This window comes from Urocampus carinirostris, chromosome 5 (genome assembly GCF_059441175.1).
Source record: "Urocampus carinirostris isolate Australia breed hairy pipefish chromosome 5, RoL_Ucar_1.0, whole genome shotgun sequence".
In the NCBI taxonomy this organism is placed as follows: Eukaryota; Metazoa; Chordata; class Actinopteri; order Syngnathiformes; family Syngnathidae; genus Urocampus; species Urocampus carinirostris.
The window spans coordinates 44,429,182-44,443,610 of NC_142353.1; the positions used below are offsets into that span (position 1 = coordinate 44,429,182).

General features: G+C 43.8%; 1 protein-coding gene across 1 annotated transcript; it reads right to left on the bottom strand.

Moving 5' to 3' along the window:
- Positions 1-2,084: 2,084 nt before the first annotated feature.
- Positions 2,085-13,952, bottom strand: rnft2 (ring finger protein, transmembrane 2). Its single transcript, XM_088335239.1, has 10 exons — positions 13,845-13,952; positions 13,676-13,762; positions 11,783-12,264; positions 10,807-10,883; positions 9,354-9,454; positions 8,982-9,135; positions 6,712-6,861; positions 3,195-3,260; positions 3,023-3,124; positions 2,085-2,958 (listed from the first exon to the last, which is right to left on the bottom strand). Exons 2-10 carry the CDS (start codon positions 13,726-13,728, stop codon positions 2,821-2,823), a joined length of 1,323 nt encoding a protein of 440 aa, XP_088191365.1. The 5' UTR covers positions 13,729-13,762; positions 13,845-13,952; the 3' UTR covers positions 2,085-2,820.
- Positions 13,953-14,429: the final 477 nt, after the last annotated feature.

Here is a 14,429-nt window from a genome sequence, read left to right on the forward strand (position 1 = left end):
GAACAGACAGAGACACAGAAGCCTGCGGGAAGTGGAGAGGAGGCGGACTCACTATCTACATGAACACAAGGTGGTGTATCCCTGGGCACAAAGATTTCCATCTGCTGCAGGGACGTCAAACTTTTGGCCTACCATGTGACATCATCCAATCCGCTGTTGCTAATCTACAACACAGCACCCCGAGGCCATCCTGTTAATCTGTTAATAAACCACAAAACGATACTGCTGGAAGTGTGAATTTCCCTACGGGAATGAATAAAGTATCTAACTATCCATCTGATTGGTATCAGACACCTGTCCACAACCCCAGTCAGTCACCCTCCAAAGTCCACTACGGCCAAGACCAAAGGACGGTCCAAGGACACCGGAGACGCAATTGTAGACTTGCACCAGGCTGGGAAGACTGAATGAGCCATAGGTAAAGAAATATACAGTAGGAGCCGTTATTAGAAGACAACTGATGTTCCTCGATCTAGAGCTCTATGCAAGATCTCCCCCCTTGGAGTCAAAATGGTAAAAGAGAGCAAAGATCCCAGAAGGTGTCCCCTGCCGAAGGCCCAGGCCCGTTTGCGGTTCGCTAAAGAGCATTTGGATGATCCTGAAGAGGACTAGGGAGAATGTATTAAATTATCTCTCCCATGGTTGAGGTTTATCCAGGACGACAATTAAAGGCCCCTCTAATAAGTTCAAGTTGGAGAACCTGCACAATTCGTGGTTACACTGCTTACCGCCATCCGTCATGGTGCCGTCACGTTGTTAGGTGAAATGGGTGAAGTTAAATACTATTTTATCTTTTGTAAAATCAAATATACTTTTTCTAAAATCTGACTTCAGCCTTGAGGGCAAACTGCGAGAGGTTTGTCATGAACTGCACTTTGCCATGGAATGTCCCTTTTCTTCCATTCTGTGCGGATAACAATGATTTGTCACTTCCTGGGGGGGTTACAATGTGTGTGTCGTGCCCCCATTCACCCTTCTCCCAAACTTCAAAGGACGATAGGGAAATTTGCATCAACACGGCGCGGACCAATCAGCCAGAGGCTTGTTCATGGGGCGTGGACATTTGATCGCCATGTGTCATAAAAGTGGGCAACCCGGAAGCCCTCGTTGTCTCCTGCACACGTTTGTAATTGGCACAGACCTGATTTGTTCAACTATGTGATTCGGCTAAATAAATTAATATGTGGACTGTACTCGACTCAATAACTTATCTGGCTTTGTTGTGGATTATTGGAGTCGAGCTTGATGGTAAGGCGCCCGCTTTGAGACTGGGAGGTCGGTGGTTCGCGCCCCGGCCGAGTCATTCCTAAGACTTAAAAAGTGGTCGGCGGCGCCCTCTGTTGGCTGCGGCTGCATCGGCTCGCTACAACGGGTCAGGTGCAATCGACATTTCGTTCTGTGTACATTGTTACACAGAATGACAATACAAGGAAATTATTATTATTATTATTATTATTATAAGGAGAACGCATTCGTTTAAAACGGGAAATTCCAGGCCTGTTTCTCCCGAGTGTAAATGTCAGCGAATGTTATTATTAATCGCCTTGGGCTGCCCAGTAATAACATTCTTCTTGGCATGGAACATGCGGTCAAGCCAGGAATTTGGATGTCAAGCCGACCCCAATGAGTTCTTGAAATTGTGAAACCGTGGAAAAGAAAAGTATCCATCTATCTATCTATCTAAGAGGACGAAAACATTGTGTCTGGTAGCGTGCATTTTGAGATAAACACATGCGTCATCGTGAGGAGGACGCACTAAAATAATATGAGAAGTTGTCTGAGGATTATAAAAAGCCAATTGTCTTTTGGACGAAGGAGATCTGTTTTGTACGCTGATGAAGATAATTAAACGAGCTCTCCCTCTCTCGTTAAGACTTCTCCCTGCATCTTGTTTTACATATTTTGGGGCATATTTCTCGAGCTGCTTCGAAAGCTTCTGGACATGCTCCAACTGTAAGGGTTTGGACAAGACACGTGAAGTGTCTTGGAGACAGATTGCAGTTTAGGAAATGTTAAAACCTTACAAGGGTGAAGATTTTTCTTTACCGTTTTTACCTTTCTTGGTTTTCTTTTGATTTTTTTTTTAAATGCACTGGAAGGAAAAGCCTTCCAGTTTTGATATACAGTGGAACCTCGGTTTTCGAACGCCTCTCATTTCGAACAAATCGGAGTCCGACCAAAAATTTCGAGAAATTCTTGCTTCGCTGTTCGGTCAAAAAATCGGAGTTCGAACGCTGATAATGCGTGAGTGCGTACGCTAGGGTGCGATGCTGAGCAGCGTACAGGTGTTTTAGCCCCTTATTATGCCTCCGAAGAAAGTCAGTGCAAGCAGCAAAGTTGCTAGAGGTGAAAAAAGAAAAGTAGTGCGTACAACTATTGCATTTAAGAAAGAAATAATAGCAAAATAGGAAGGAGGTGGAGTGTCTGATCTTGCTAGGGAATACCCCACGGTCCACCTGTGCCTTCTCCTGACCACCACAAAGGTAGGAAATCCAATGCATAATTCTTTTCTTTATCTTTTTTTTATTTTTACACGTTCATGTTAGCGTAATCCTTTGTACGGAAGATTACGATATCGCGAACGTACGATTAGCCTGGGTTAGCATCATGTTTACATTAAACATTCAAGGTAAACATTCAGGGTGTTGGAACGGATTAAAACGATTTACATTATTTTTAATGGGAAAAATGATTTCGGTGATCGAACAAATGGGTTTTCGAACAGGGTTCTGGAACGGATTATGGTCGAGAACCGAGGTTCCACTGTACTTGTATGATGACAATAAAGGCCACTCATTCGTTCCCTCCATCCTGGACGTCTTAATAGATCTGGAAGTGGGCAGAGGTGGCGCCATCCTTCCACACTCGGGGGGCATCGGCGGCCACGTTGGCGCGACAGAGCGGGCACGCTCGCTCCCGTTCCAGCCATCGACTCAGGCACTCGTCGCAAAAGACGTGCTGGCGGGCGGGGAAGACAGGTGAGGCCTTTACCTGGAAAGGGGCGTGGCCGAAGGCACCTTACCTGACAGAGGAGTGCGACGGGCTCTCGGAAATGGGCCTGGCAGATGGCGCACGCGTCCCCCGCCTCGCTGCACTGCTGGCTGCCGGCGCGCACCCCCCACGTCTGGCCACAAGGGGGCATCGTGATGACATCATTACCTGGTGGGTGCCCGAGGAGGCGGAGCAAGACTTACCTGAGGGCGGCAGAGCAGGAGAAGAGCTTGGCGGAGGGACGAAGCCCGGCGGCAGATGTCAAGCGACTGAAGAATACAAATTTTTAAAAAAAGACTCACATCAAGGTGTGGGGGAAAAAGTAGCAAGGAAAAATGACGGATGATAAATGTGTGGAAAGAAATGTAGTTGAGGTTTTTGAGTTTTTCCTTGCCCTCATGTAGGTTTTAGATCAGGGGATGGTGTCATAATAGTATGTAGTTTGCAATTATCTGTGGTCTGTGAAGCCCTTTCAGACTCCTTGTGATTAAGGGTGTCACAAATGAACATGACTTGAGGTTTTTGAGTTTTTCCCTGCCCTCATGTAGGTTTTAGATCAGGGGATGGGGCAGGGTTGGGTAGGGTTACTTTAACTGGATTACTTTCAATTACTTTTGGATTACTCCAATACCAAATATACTAATAAAAGACAAAATAAACTAAATATGAATAAAATGATGACTCACAACACGTGGTAAGCTTTCTCTCCTGGCTTTGATCTCTTTGATCTCCGGCAAAACTAACATAAAATGCGACAGAAACAAAATAAAACTAAATCCAAACAGCTGCCAACATCATTTTTGCCACTCCATGTATTCCGTTACTCCCCAAGCCTTCACAAAATTTAGTAATTTTATTTATATTTTGTTTCTTTTGTCTTTTATTAGCATATTTGGTATTGGAGTAATCCAAAAGTAATTGAAAGTAATCCAGTTAAAGTAACTCTACCCAACCCTGGGATGGGGTCATAATAGTCTGTGGTTTGCAATAATCTGTGCAGTCCTTTGAGACTCTTTGTGATTAAGGGCGTCACAAATAAACATGACTTGACTAGTTTTGGCCAGCAAATGGCGGTGGTGTGTCGTGCAAACGAGCACGGTACTATGCATAGTGGATGGCACAGTTGTATCCAATTATATATAGTGTAAGTCTTTTCTTTTGGCTAGCCATGTATGAGGACAACTTGCAAATGATGGGCATTAGAGTGGACTATTGGAGCAGACAAGCACAATACTTTATATGGTGGATTCCGCAATTGTATCCAATCACTTATAGTGCCAGTAGATAGATAGATAGATACTTTATTCATCCCCTAAGGGAAATTCACATTTCCAGCAGCTTCCCTGAGCTGAGAACAGTACAATAATAAAGCCAAAAGAATACAATATACAAATACCCAGTGTGACGTGCAAATGCCCACTGTAGCGTGTTATATAGAGTAACTAAATAGTGCTACACAGAATACATATTGCAGTAAGATTCGGTAATATCCAATGTAGGTGGTGTGGTTTAATGTGGGCCTTTACTCTGCCGGGTGGAGTTAAAGAGCCTCATGGCATGAGGAAGAAAAGATCTCTTCAGTCTGTCCGTAGTACAAGACAGTGACAGCAGTCTGTCGCTGAAACTGCTCTTCTGTCTGGAGATAATGCTGTGTAGTGGATGCGATGGATTGTCCATGATTGACCTCAGCTTTTTCAGTGCTCGTCTCTCAGCTACTGTTGTTAGGCTGTCCGGCTCTTTGCCCACAACTGAGCTCGCTTTCCTAGCCAGTTTATTGAGACGAGAGGCATCCTTCTTCTTGACGCTGCCTCCCCAACACGCTGCCGCATAGAAGAGGGCGCTTGCCACTACTGTCTCATAGAATATTTTCAGGAGCTTTTTGCAGATGTTGAAGGAGGCCAGCCTTCTGAGGAAGTAAAGTCGGCTTTGCCCTTTCCTACATAGAGCTTCTGTGTTGGCAGTCCAGTCCAGTGGAAATTCAAAAACGACTCATTGTGATGCACGAGGATGCAAAAGTGGCGAGGGAATATTGTAATCTTTGTTGATTTGAATTAATGGTAGTGAGATCGAACTAGTCCATTCATTCAAGTTTTTAGGTACTTACTTGTCAGCTGACCTCACATGGACTGTCAATGCTATTGATATTCTAAAGTGAGCCAGACAAAGGCTCTATTTCCTTCGTCAACTCCAATCATTCGGAGTCCGTCAATTCATTCTAGTCAATTTTTATCGTGCTATCATTGAATCCGTTTTAACGAGGTCAATCACAGTTTGGTTTGGTCGCGTCAATCAGAAAGAATCATCAGTAGTGAGGACGGCTGAGGAAATAATAGGTACTGGCCTCCCTTCCCTGCATAGGACGAGAAAACGGACACTAAAAATTATGGACGATCCCAGTCACCCTGCTCGCAGGAACTTTGATTACCTGCCGTCAGGTCGCCGTCTTCGCTCCATTGTGAGCAAGAGAGTTTTTACCCTTCCGCTATTCGCGTGTTCAACGGGAATTGATTAGTTGATTATGTGTAGTATTATTATGCCAACGACGTTTCTCCGACCTATTCTACTCTAGTCTAGTTATTTACATATTCTTTTTTTTTAAACTATTCTATATAATTATTTTGTATTATACACTACAGTATTTTTATTACTCTATTCTTTTACATCTATTATATTATCATTATTGAGAATTTGCGTGTCAAATGATTTCTTGTATATATAATGTTTACGGTTTATACTGGCTGAATACGAATAAATACAAATACACCAAAACGAGTAATCTGGACGATCACAATCGAAAGCAATTCAAGTGGGAGAAGGATTGAATGGAAGGGCTGAATCATTGGATGCTCAAGCAGTGTTCTTGTTTGCCCGCGTCCTAGATGCATCATTTTTGCTGGGGACGCATAGTCTCAAATCAACGTGCGTCCCCGGGACGCAACCTTTTTGACTAATTCCTTATTACCCGAATACTTTTTTTTAACAAAGATTTACTGCACGCCAAACTTTTCTTCAGGCAGATCCGCCATTGTTGTTTTGGTCTCGCGGTTCGAGTTTTCGTCTGCACGCCAATCTCGGCCAACGAGATCTCGTTGTGTAGTGAAAGGAAGTCCGTCTTTTTTTAGAGAACCGGCTCTTTTGGCTCAACTCATTAAAAGAGCCGGCTCTCAAACGGCTCACTTGCTTTGATGATTGATGTTACGAATTATGTTGTATACAGAAGTTAAGAAAAAAAGGAAGTATAAAAGGAGAAAATGAAAAAGACAGGTTTGTGGTTATCCCTTTAATCGGTATATAACAAACAATAATTTGATGCAGAAAATGAATTCATAATTTGATGATTAAAACTGAATGAATATATAGATTTATATGATATATTTGTTGCCGATTTACGATTTCAACCTCGATAACAGAAAATTTTGGGGACCCATAGATCTCTGTTGGGACCCATACATTTTTGAGCATGCGAGTCCCCGGGACCCATCACTTTTCACAGGTCAAATGAACACTGCTCAAGTGGAAAAAGTCAGATCGAGTCAGTCTTATAAATATGAATCAGTTCCCTAATAAAGCCCATATTTACAGTGACTCAAATGACCCCGAAAACAACACATTTGGAATCCCAAGAATTTGAAAAGAAGCCACCCAGCTGCCTTAAAAATGACACGGTTGTGATTCATTCCCGAAAAGGGATTATGCTGTAGTGCTCGGCGCCCCGCCTACCTTGCAGAGGGCGTAGACCAGAACGAGTGCGGGCCCCAAGAATCCTCCGGCGGGGGCCTCTCCCCCCAGCATGTAGGCGTACCACAGACGAACGGGGAGCAGCGAACGCACCAGCTGACTCAGCTCCTCGATCAGGAGATACAGGCGACCCTAGGGCACACAAACAAAAATGAGTCGAGTGAATCGTTAGAATCCCATCGTTTGAACGATACATTCACAAACAAACAGATTTAATTCTCTCCGCAACACTAAACGAGCTCATAGTACAGTGGAACCTGGGTTTTCGAACGCCTCTCAGTTCGAACGAATCGGAGTCTGACCAAAAATTTCGAGAAATTCTTGCTTCGCTGTTCGGTCCAAAATTCGGAGTTTGAACGCCGGTAATGCGTGAGTGCGTACCCTAGGGTGCCATGCTGAGCGGCGTATGGGTGTAGATGGTGTTGATCGCCCCCACCCCTCATGACCAACCGTTATCACGTGCGCACCTGCCTCTTTTTGCTTTCGCTTTTAATATCAGTGAACGAAGTGTTTTAGCCCCTAACTATGCCTCCGAAGAAGGTCGGTGCAAGCAGGACAGGTGAAAAAAGAAAAGTTCTTCGTACAACTATTGCCTTTAAGAAAGACATAATAGCTAAATATGAAAGAGGTGTGCGAGTTTCCGATCTTGCTAAGGGAATACAGCATGCGCCTTCTGCTGACCACCACAAAGGTAAGAAATCCTATTCATAATTCTTTTCTTTATCTTTTTTTTTTTTACACGTTCGTGTTAGCGTAATCTTTCGCGCAGAAGATTACGATAACGCGAACGTACGATTAGCCTGGGTTAGCTTTATGATTTCGTTGAACATTCAGGTAAACAATCAGGGTGTTGGAACGGAGCCCAAAATTCAGGGTGTTGGAACGGATTAAAACAATTTACATTATTTTTAATGGGAAAAATGATTTCGGTGATTGAACAAATCGGTTCTCGAACAGGGTTCTGGAATGGATTATGGTCGAGAACCGAGGTTCCACTGTATATCAAAAAGGTCAACTGATACTTACCTATGTACACACATACCTTTTAATCTAGTTATTTACCAAATTATTTACCTACTTGCTTACCTACTTTACCTCCTTCTTACTAACCTTCCTACATACTCACCTACCTACCTACGTATCTACTAACGTACCTACTTACTTACCTACTTACTATCTTACCTACCTAGTTATACACTTACGCACCTACTTACTTACCTACTTACCTGCTTACTAACCTGGTTTACAAAATAGAAATGCCTACTATTTTTTTCCTCCCAAAATATCTTACTTACAAATTTAAATTTAAAGTATTACACTTCAAATAAAGGATGTTTTAGTTACCCTGATAACAATTGTTCCTGATTTTTTTATTTTTTTCTTATTTGTTTTTTTTTTTTATTATTAAGAAAATGTGCAGAATGATATAAGGCAGGGGTGTCAAACTCATTTTAACCCGGAGGCCACACGATAGAACAAACATTCTGTCGGGGGCCGGACTAGTAGATTACAGAGAATGAAAAAGAGAGAGGGTGACACAAACAAAGAGAGAAAGGGAGAAAGAGAGAGAGAGAGAGAGAGAAAGAGAGAATGTGACAAACAAAAGAGATAAAAAGAGAACTAGTGGGAGAGGGGGAGGTAAAGCGAAAGAAAGAAATCCACAGAGAAATAGAAACCGAGAAGGAGAGAAAAGAGAAGGAGAGAAAGAGAGAAGAGGAAAGCAAGAGAGTGAAAGAGAGAGAAGAGTGAGAGAAAAGGAAAAAGGAAGAGAGAGCAAAATAAGGTGAAAATACACAAGAAAGACAAAAAATAACAAAGAAAGAGAAAAAGAGAGACAGAGAGAGTGAAAGAGGGATATGGAAAGTGAGAGAAAACGGAGAAAGAGAGAGAAAGAGAAAGAGAGAGAGAGGTAAATACAAGTACAGTGTTTGTGATAGGCAGCTGGCTTTGGCAACATCAAGTGGACATATTTCAACATGCAGCTCGTTTTTCTCTTGTGCTTCCCTCAGCATTGTCTCGCGGGCCGGATTCAACCCCTTAGCGGGCCTGATTCGGCCCACGGGCTGCCTGTTTGACACCCCTGGTATAAGGAAACACATGTACAATATAACATGTTAAACTCCATCAATAAACACGTTTGAAAAAAAAAAATGGTGTAAGATTTTGTTGTATTTTGTAAGGGAAAATACGACAGTTTGCAAGAGCCAGGAAGCCATGGAACTTGACAGATATGCCAAAATGTCGTCGCTCACCCGAGACTTGAAGGCCAAGAGGATGGCGGGCAAAAAGAGGACCACGCATTTGAGTGCGATGGTGGCGAACTTGAGGACAAAATCGGTGATGCCCACCGCCCACATCAGCTCGAAAAAGTCAAAGGTGTCCACGTTGGGCTTGGAGAACATCAGGCTGCAAATAAATGAAACAGCAACATTTTAATTATTTGGAATGATGCAACAGGGAGAAACTCATGAAGGGACTCGCGATGATAAAAATAAAAAAAAAGAATGCTCACAGGACAAAAATCATACGGGGGCTCTTCTGAAAGAAACGACAAACACGAGATGTGGAAGTCAAATGAATGTCAGGAGATGAGCACAAAGTCATGTTCTAGCTTTTTCTTCCACCTGTTGTGCAGCTGCTGGTTGCTGAAGGTGTAGTAAATGTAAGCCACGTTAGCCGACAAGAAGAGCGCCACCCACAGGGCCATCAGCACAGACCGCTCCTCCTGCAATGAAAACTGACTTTAAAACTTCATTTTGTGATGATTCCCTTGCTTTGTTATTCCTGATAATTGCACTGACCAATGTTCCAATGGCCTGACCTTCTCACGACCACAAAATCTATCCAGCGCATAAAAATCAGGGTTTGAAATTGTGAAATGAATTCACGAGCAAATGCGACCAGAAATACAGTGCATGTGGTTAAAAACAACACAGGTTCCCTCTGCGTGTTTTAACGCGATATTTTGAAGTCAATATCAAGACGAGATTGGGTAAACGACATATGCGCCATATGTCAGCAGGAGAGGAAGATGGGGAATGGGGGACTGGAAAGGTGGGGCCAGGGGGAATGGAGGAGATGGTCCCCGCTCTTGAAGTTTTGTAAGCACCTTATACGTAACTTTTCGTAAGTTTCTGCCTTTGCGCATAACATCATAGGCGCTGCCGCAAGCGGCAGCCTTTCCAGCAGCTCCGTGTTATTTCGCACTTCTGGTGATTTATTGTTTTAAGTGTCTGCTTCTATTTTCGGTGTTTTTTGTCCCGTTTGACAACTCCACTTTGGATGACTTTCTATCCTATGGTTATGGGTTTTAACACACAAAAATGCGTTTATTCAAAGAATCAACTCCTTGCCCTGAAGAATTCTCGTGCCGACGAGATGAGGGGGCCCTATCGTGGATGGAGAGCCGGAGCTAAGGCTTTATAAGCCTTCGGTACCTTCTGTAATCATGGTAAATGTGAACTCTCTTCCAAATAAGACCGACGAACTGGCTGTGCTGGTGAAAAACATCAAAGCGTATAGGGAGTGCAGTTTGCTGTGTTTTACGGAAACGTGGCTCACGTCTAGCATCCCGGACGCTAACATGGAGCTACCCGGCTTCAGCGCTCTTAGGGCAGACAGAGATACAAATGCCTGCGGGAAGCGGGGAGGAGGCGGACTCGCTAGCTACGTGAACACGAGGCGGTGTAACCCTGGGCACAAAGATTTCCATCTGCTGCAGGGATGTCGAACTTTTGGCCGAGCGTGTGACGTCATCCACTCTGCTGTCGCTAAACTACAACACAGCACCCCGAGGCCATCCTGTTAATCTGTTAATAAACAACACAAGGATACTGCTGGAAGTGTGAATTTCCCGACGTAAAAGATGCCTGACCCGGGCAGACGTTATTTCAGACACTGGTCTTATTCATCATCAGAGACACCAAAGACTTGTTTCCCTCCTCGCTTTTTTGCCTTTATTTATATCTTTGTTTTTGCCAATCTCTAACATTAGTCTCTGGTACTGTGATGAGATCAAATGAAATGCCTTTTCGTAAGTTGTAACTTTTTATAAATGCTGTGTAAAGACGGTCTTACCCGCAATGCCACCTGATGCTTGAAAGCCGTGTTAGCATAAGCGAAGGTGCTGGCCATCCCCACACAGAGCGCGATACCTGTAGCAAGTCAAGTCATGTTTATTTGCATAGCGCTTAATCACAAAGTGTCTCAAAGGGCTGCACAAGTTATTGCAAACCACAGACTATTATGACCCCATCCCCTGATCTAAAACCTACATGAGGGCAAGGAAAAACTCAAAAACCTCAAGTCAAGTCATGTTTATCTGTGACGCCCTTAATCACAAGAAGTCTCAAAGTGCTGCACAGACCACAGATTATTGCAAACTACTATTATGACACCATCCCCTGATCTAAAACCTACATGAGGGCAAGGAAAAACTCAAAAACCTCAAGTCATGGTTATTCGTAAAGCCCTTGATCACAAGAAGTCTCAAAGGGCTGCACAGATCAAAGACTATTGCTAACCACAGACTATTAAACCACCATCCCCTGATCTAAAACCTACATGAGGGAAAGGAAAAACTCAAAAACCTCAAGTCAAGTCGTGGTTATTTGTGACACCCTTAATCACAAGAAGTCTCAAAGGGCTGCACAGACCACAGTTCATTGCAAACCACAGACTATCAGGACGCCATGCCCTGATCTAAAACCTACATGAGGGCAAGGAAAAACTCAAAAACCTCAACATGAGGAAAATGAAGAAACCATGAGAAGGGACCGCACATATAGCACAGCTTTCATGAGTGGCAGTAGCAGGAAAACGCTTCTTGCGAGCAGGGAGGCAATTCTGTCGGCTAGCTAGCTCGCTAAACAATACATTAGCTCCAAGCTAGCCAAGAGAATAGAATAGAAGAATAGAATATACCTTTATTGTCATTGTTACAAAATGGGTTAACATATTGTGACAACGAAATTGGGCATGACACTCCAGTTTTCCACATTCACAGTGAGGTATGAGCCAAGAAGATAAAGGAACAGAGAAGAAAAGGACTAACCGAGGTTGTGCTGGAAGCAGACTTTGGCCAAAAGGATGAGGATGAAAGGGAAGCCCCTCTGGAGCCAGGAAGCGGCCGCCTTCAGTTCGGAGAGGGCCGGGGCCGGGGGCTCGTCCGGCGACCCTTCTTCGCGGGGCCCGTGCGGATGCCTCTCGGGCCCCGCCGCCGCCACCTGCTGGAGAAGAGAGGAAGTCCTGTGCTGCGGCGCAGGCAGCTGGGGGAAATGGTGGAGATGGCGGCCGGGCAGGCGGGGCAGGAAGGCCCCGATTTCGGCTCGACGGGGGTCCTCCCGGGCCGACACCTGGACCAAGACGTCGGGGTTCGAACCCAGCGCCAAAGTGGCGGCCTGCAAGCGGACCGACGCCACGGCGGCGGACGGGACGCCCGCCAGGCCCGAAAACATCTGCTGGGGCGACGCCGGAGAGTCGAAGGCGGCGCTTTCGTCCAGGCTGCTCTCCGATCCCCGAGTTTGGCTACGGCTCCTGGAGCGCAAAATCCAAAGTCGGAAACGAAAACCGTACCCTTTTTTCATATTGTGTGGTAAACCCCTAGGATACTGTGTTCCCGCCTTAAGGCATTTTCCTCACTATACCACCGGGGTGTCCAACTCGTTTAAGCTCTGGGCCACCGGATAAAAAAAATCTCACAGGGTCTGAACTAGAAGATTGAAGAGAAAGGGAGGGGAGGGGAGGGGGAGGGAGAGAGGGAGAGAGAAGGAGAGAGAGGGGGAGACAGAGAGAGAAGAAGAGAGAGAAATGAGGAAAAAGAGAAAAGAAACAGGGAGAAAGGAAAAGAGAAAGAGAGATAAACAAGGAGAAAGACAGAGAAAGACAGAAAAAAGAAAGATAAAGAAGAAGGAAAAGAAGGAGAGAAAAGGAGAAAGAGAGAGAAAGACGGAAAAAAGAGAAAGGAGGAGGAAGAGAGGGAGAGAAAGAGAGAGAAAGAGTGGGAGACAGAGAAGAAAAAGAGAGAGAAAGAAGGAAAGAGAAAAAGTAAAGAGAGCGAAAAAGCAGGAAAAAAAAGAGAGAGAAAGACAGAAAAAAGAAAAAGAAAGAAGGAGGAAGAGAGAAAAAAAGGAGAAAGAGAAAAACAGAAAAAAAGAAAGAGAAAGGGAGAGATGTAGAGAAAGAGAGAGGGGGAGAGAGGGGAGACAGAGAGAGAGAAATGAGGAAAAAGAGAAAGTAAACAGAGAGAGAAAAGAAAAAAGAGAGAGATAAACAAGGAGAAAGACAGAAAAAAGTAAGAGAATGAAGGAGGAAGAGAAGGAGAAAAAAGGAGAAAGAGAGAGAATAGAAAGGAGGAAGAGAAAGAGAGAGTGGGAGACAGAAGAAAGAGAGAGAAAGCAGGAAAGAGTGAAAGTAAAGAGAGCGAGAAAGCAGGGAAAAAAAGAGAAAGACAGAAAAAAGAAAGAGAAAGAAGGAGGAAGAGAGAGAGAAAGGGAGAAAGAGAAAGACGGAAAAAAGAAAGCGAGAGGAAGAGAGAGAGAGAGAGAAAGGAGAAACTGAGAGAAAAACAATACCATTTAAGTTGCTTGGTGTGTGTGGCGCATGCCTTTTTTTACATTCAGTGGACATATTTTTAAAAAAAGAGTGAGTGAGAAAGAAAGAGGAAAGAAAAGGAAAGAAACAGAAAGAGAGTGAGACAGAGAGTGAAAGAAAAGTAGTAGAGAGAAAGAGAGAGAGTGAGAAAGACAAAAACATGCATGTCAGGTTCATTGGCCGGTCCAAATTGTCCCTAGGTGTAATTGAGCGAGCAAATTGTCTGTCTCTGTGTCCCCTGGGACTGGCAGGCAGTTGTCCCCTGCCTGATGGGCTCCAACACCTACGCGACCCTACTGATGATAAGTGGTGCAGATAATGGACGGAAGTATATATATGAGCATTTTTTGCAGACCTTTCTGAGGGCAAAGACATGCCATCCGTAATGCCGCTGTGTCTCCTCTGCATGGCAAGGAGCTCGTTAGCAACACACGTCGCTGCCCTAAAACGTCAATAAACCACAACACGGCACATTAAACTCCTTTTAAAGGTTCTTTTGCGAGACCTTCTACTGCTGAATTTACCTCAACGTCACCCGCGAGTCGTCCTGCGGAAAAGTTCATTTTAATTTCAATATTAGCAAAGTAGGCTATGACGCTAGCAGGGATGTTCTGTCAACAACTTCCGGGTTGACGTCATCGCTTTCGGCGCTTATCGACCAATCAAATGTCTTTGCTTGGCGTGTTGTTGGCATCCTGCAAGATAGATAGATAGATAGATAGATGTCTAGATAGATAGATAGATAGATAGATAGATAGATAGATAGATAGATAGATAGATAGATAGATAGATAGATAGATAGATAGATAGATAGATAGATAATAACAATAATAATTTCATTAAAAAAAAATAAAAGCTTGGAAAATAAGAAGGAAAATAAGAAAACGAAAAGAAAAAGCAAGATAAAAATAAGAGAAAGAGGAAAAAGCAAGACCAAAGAAAATGCCAGGGCGAAAAAGGAAATAAAAGAATAAAAACAGGAAAAAGAAGAGAAAAAAGAAGAAAAAAAACATCTTTAAATAAATGTAAAAAAAGACCCAAGAAGAAAACAAGCGGGAAAAAAACAAGAAAATCAAGATAAAAAGATAGGGGAAAAAAACAAGTCAAGT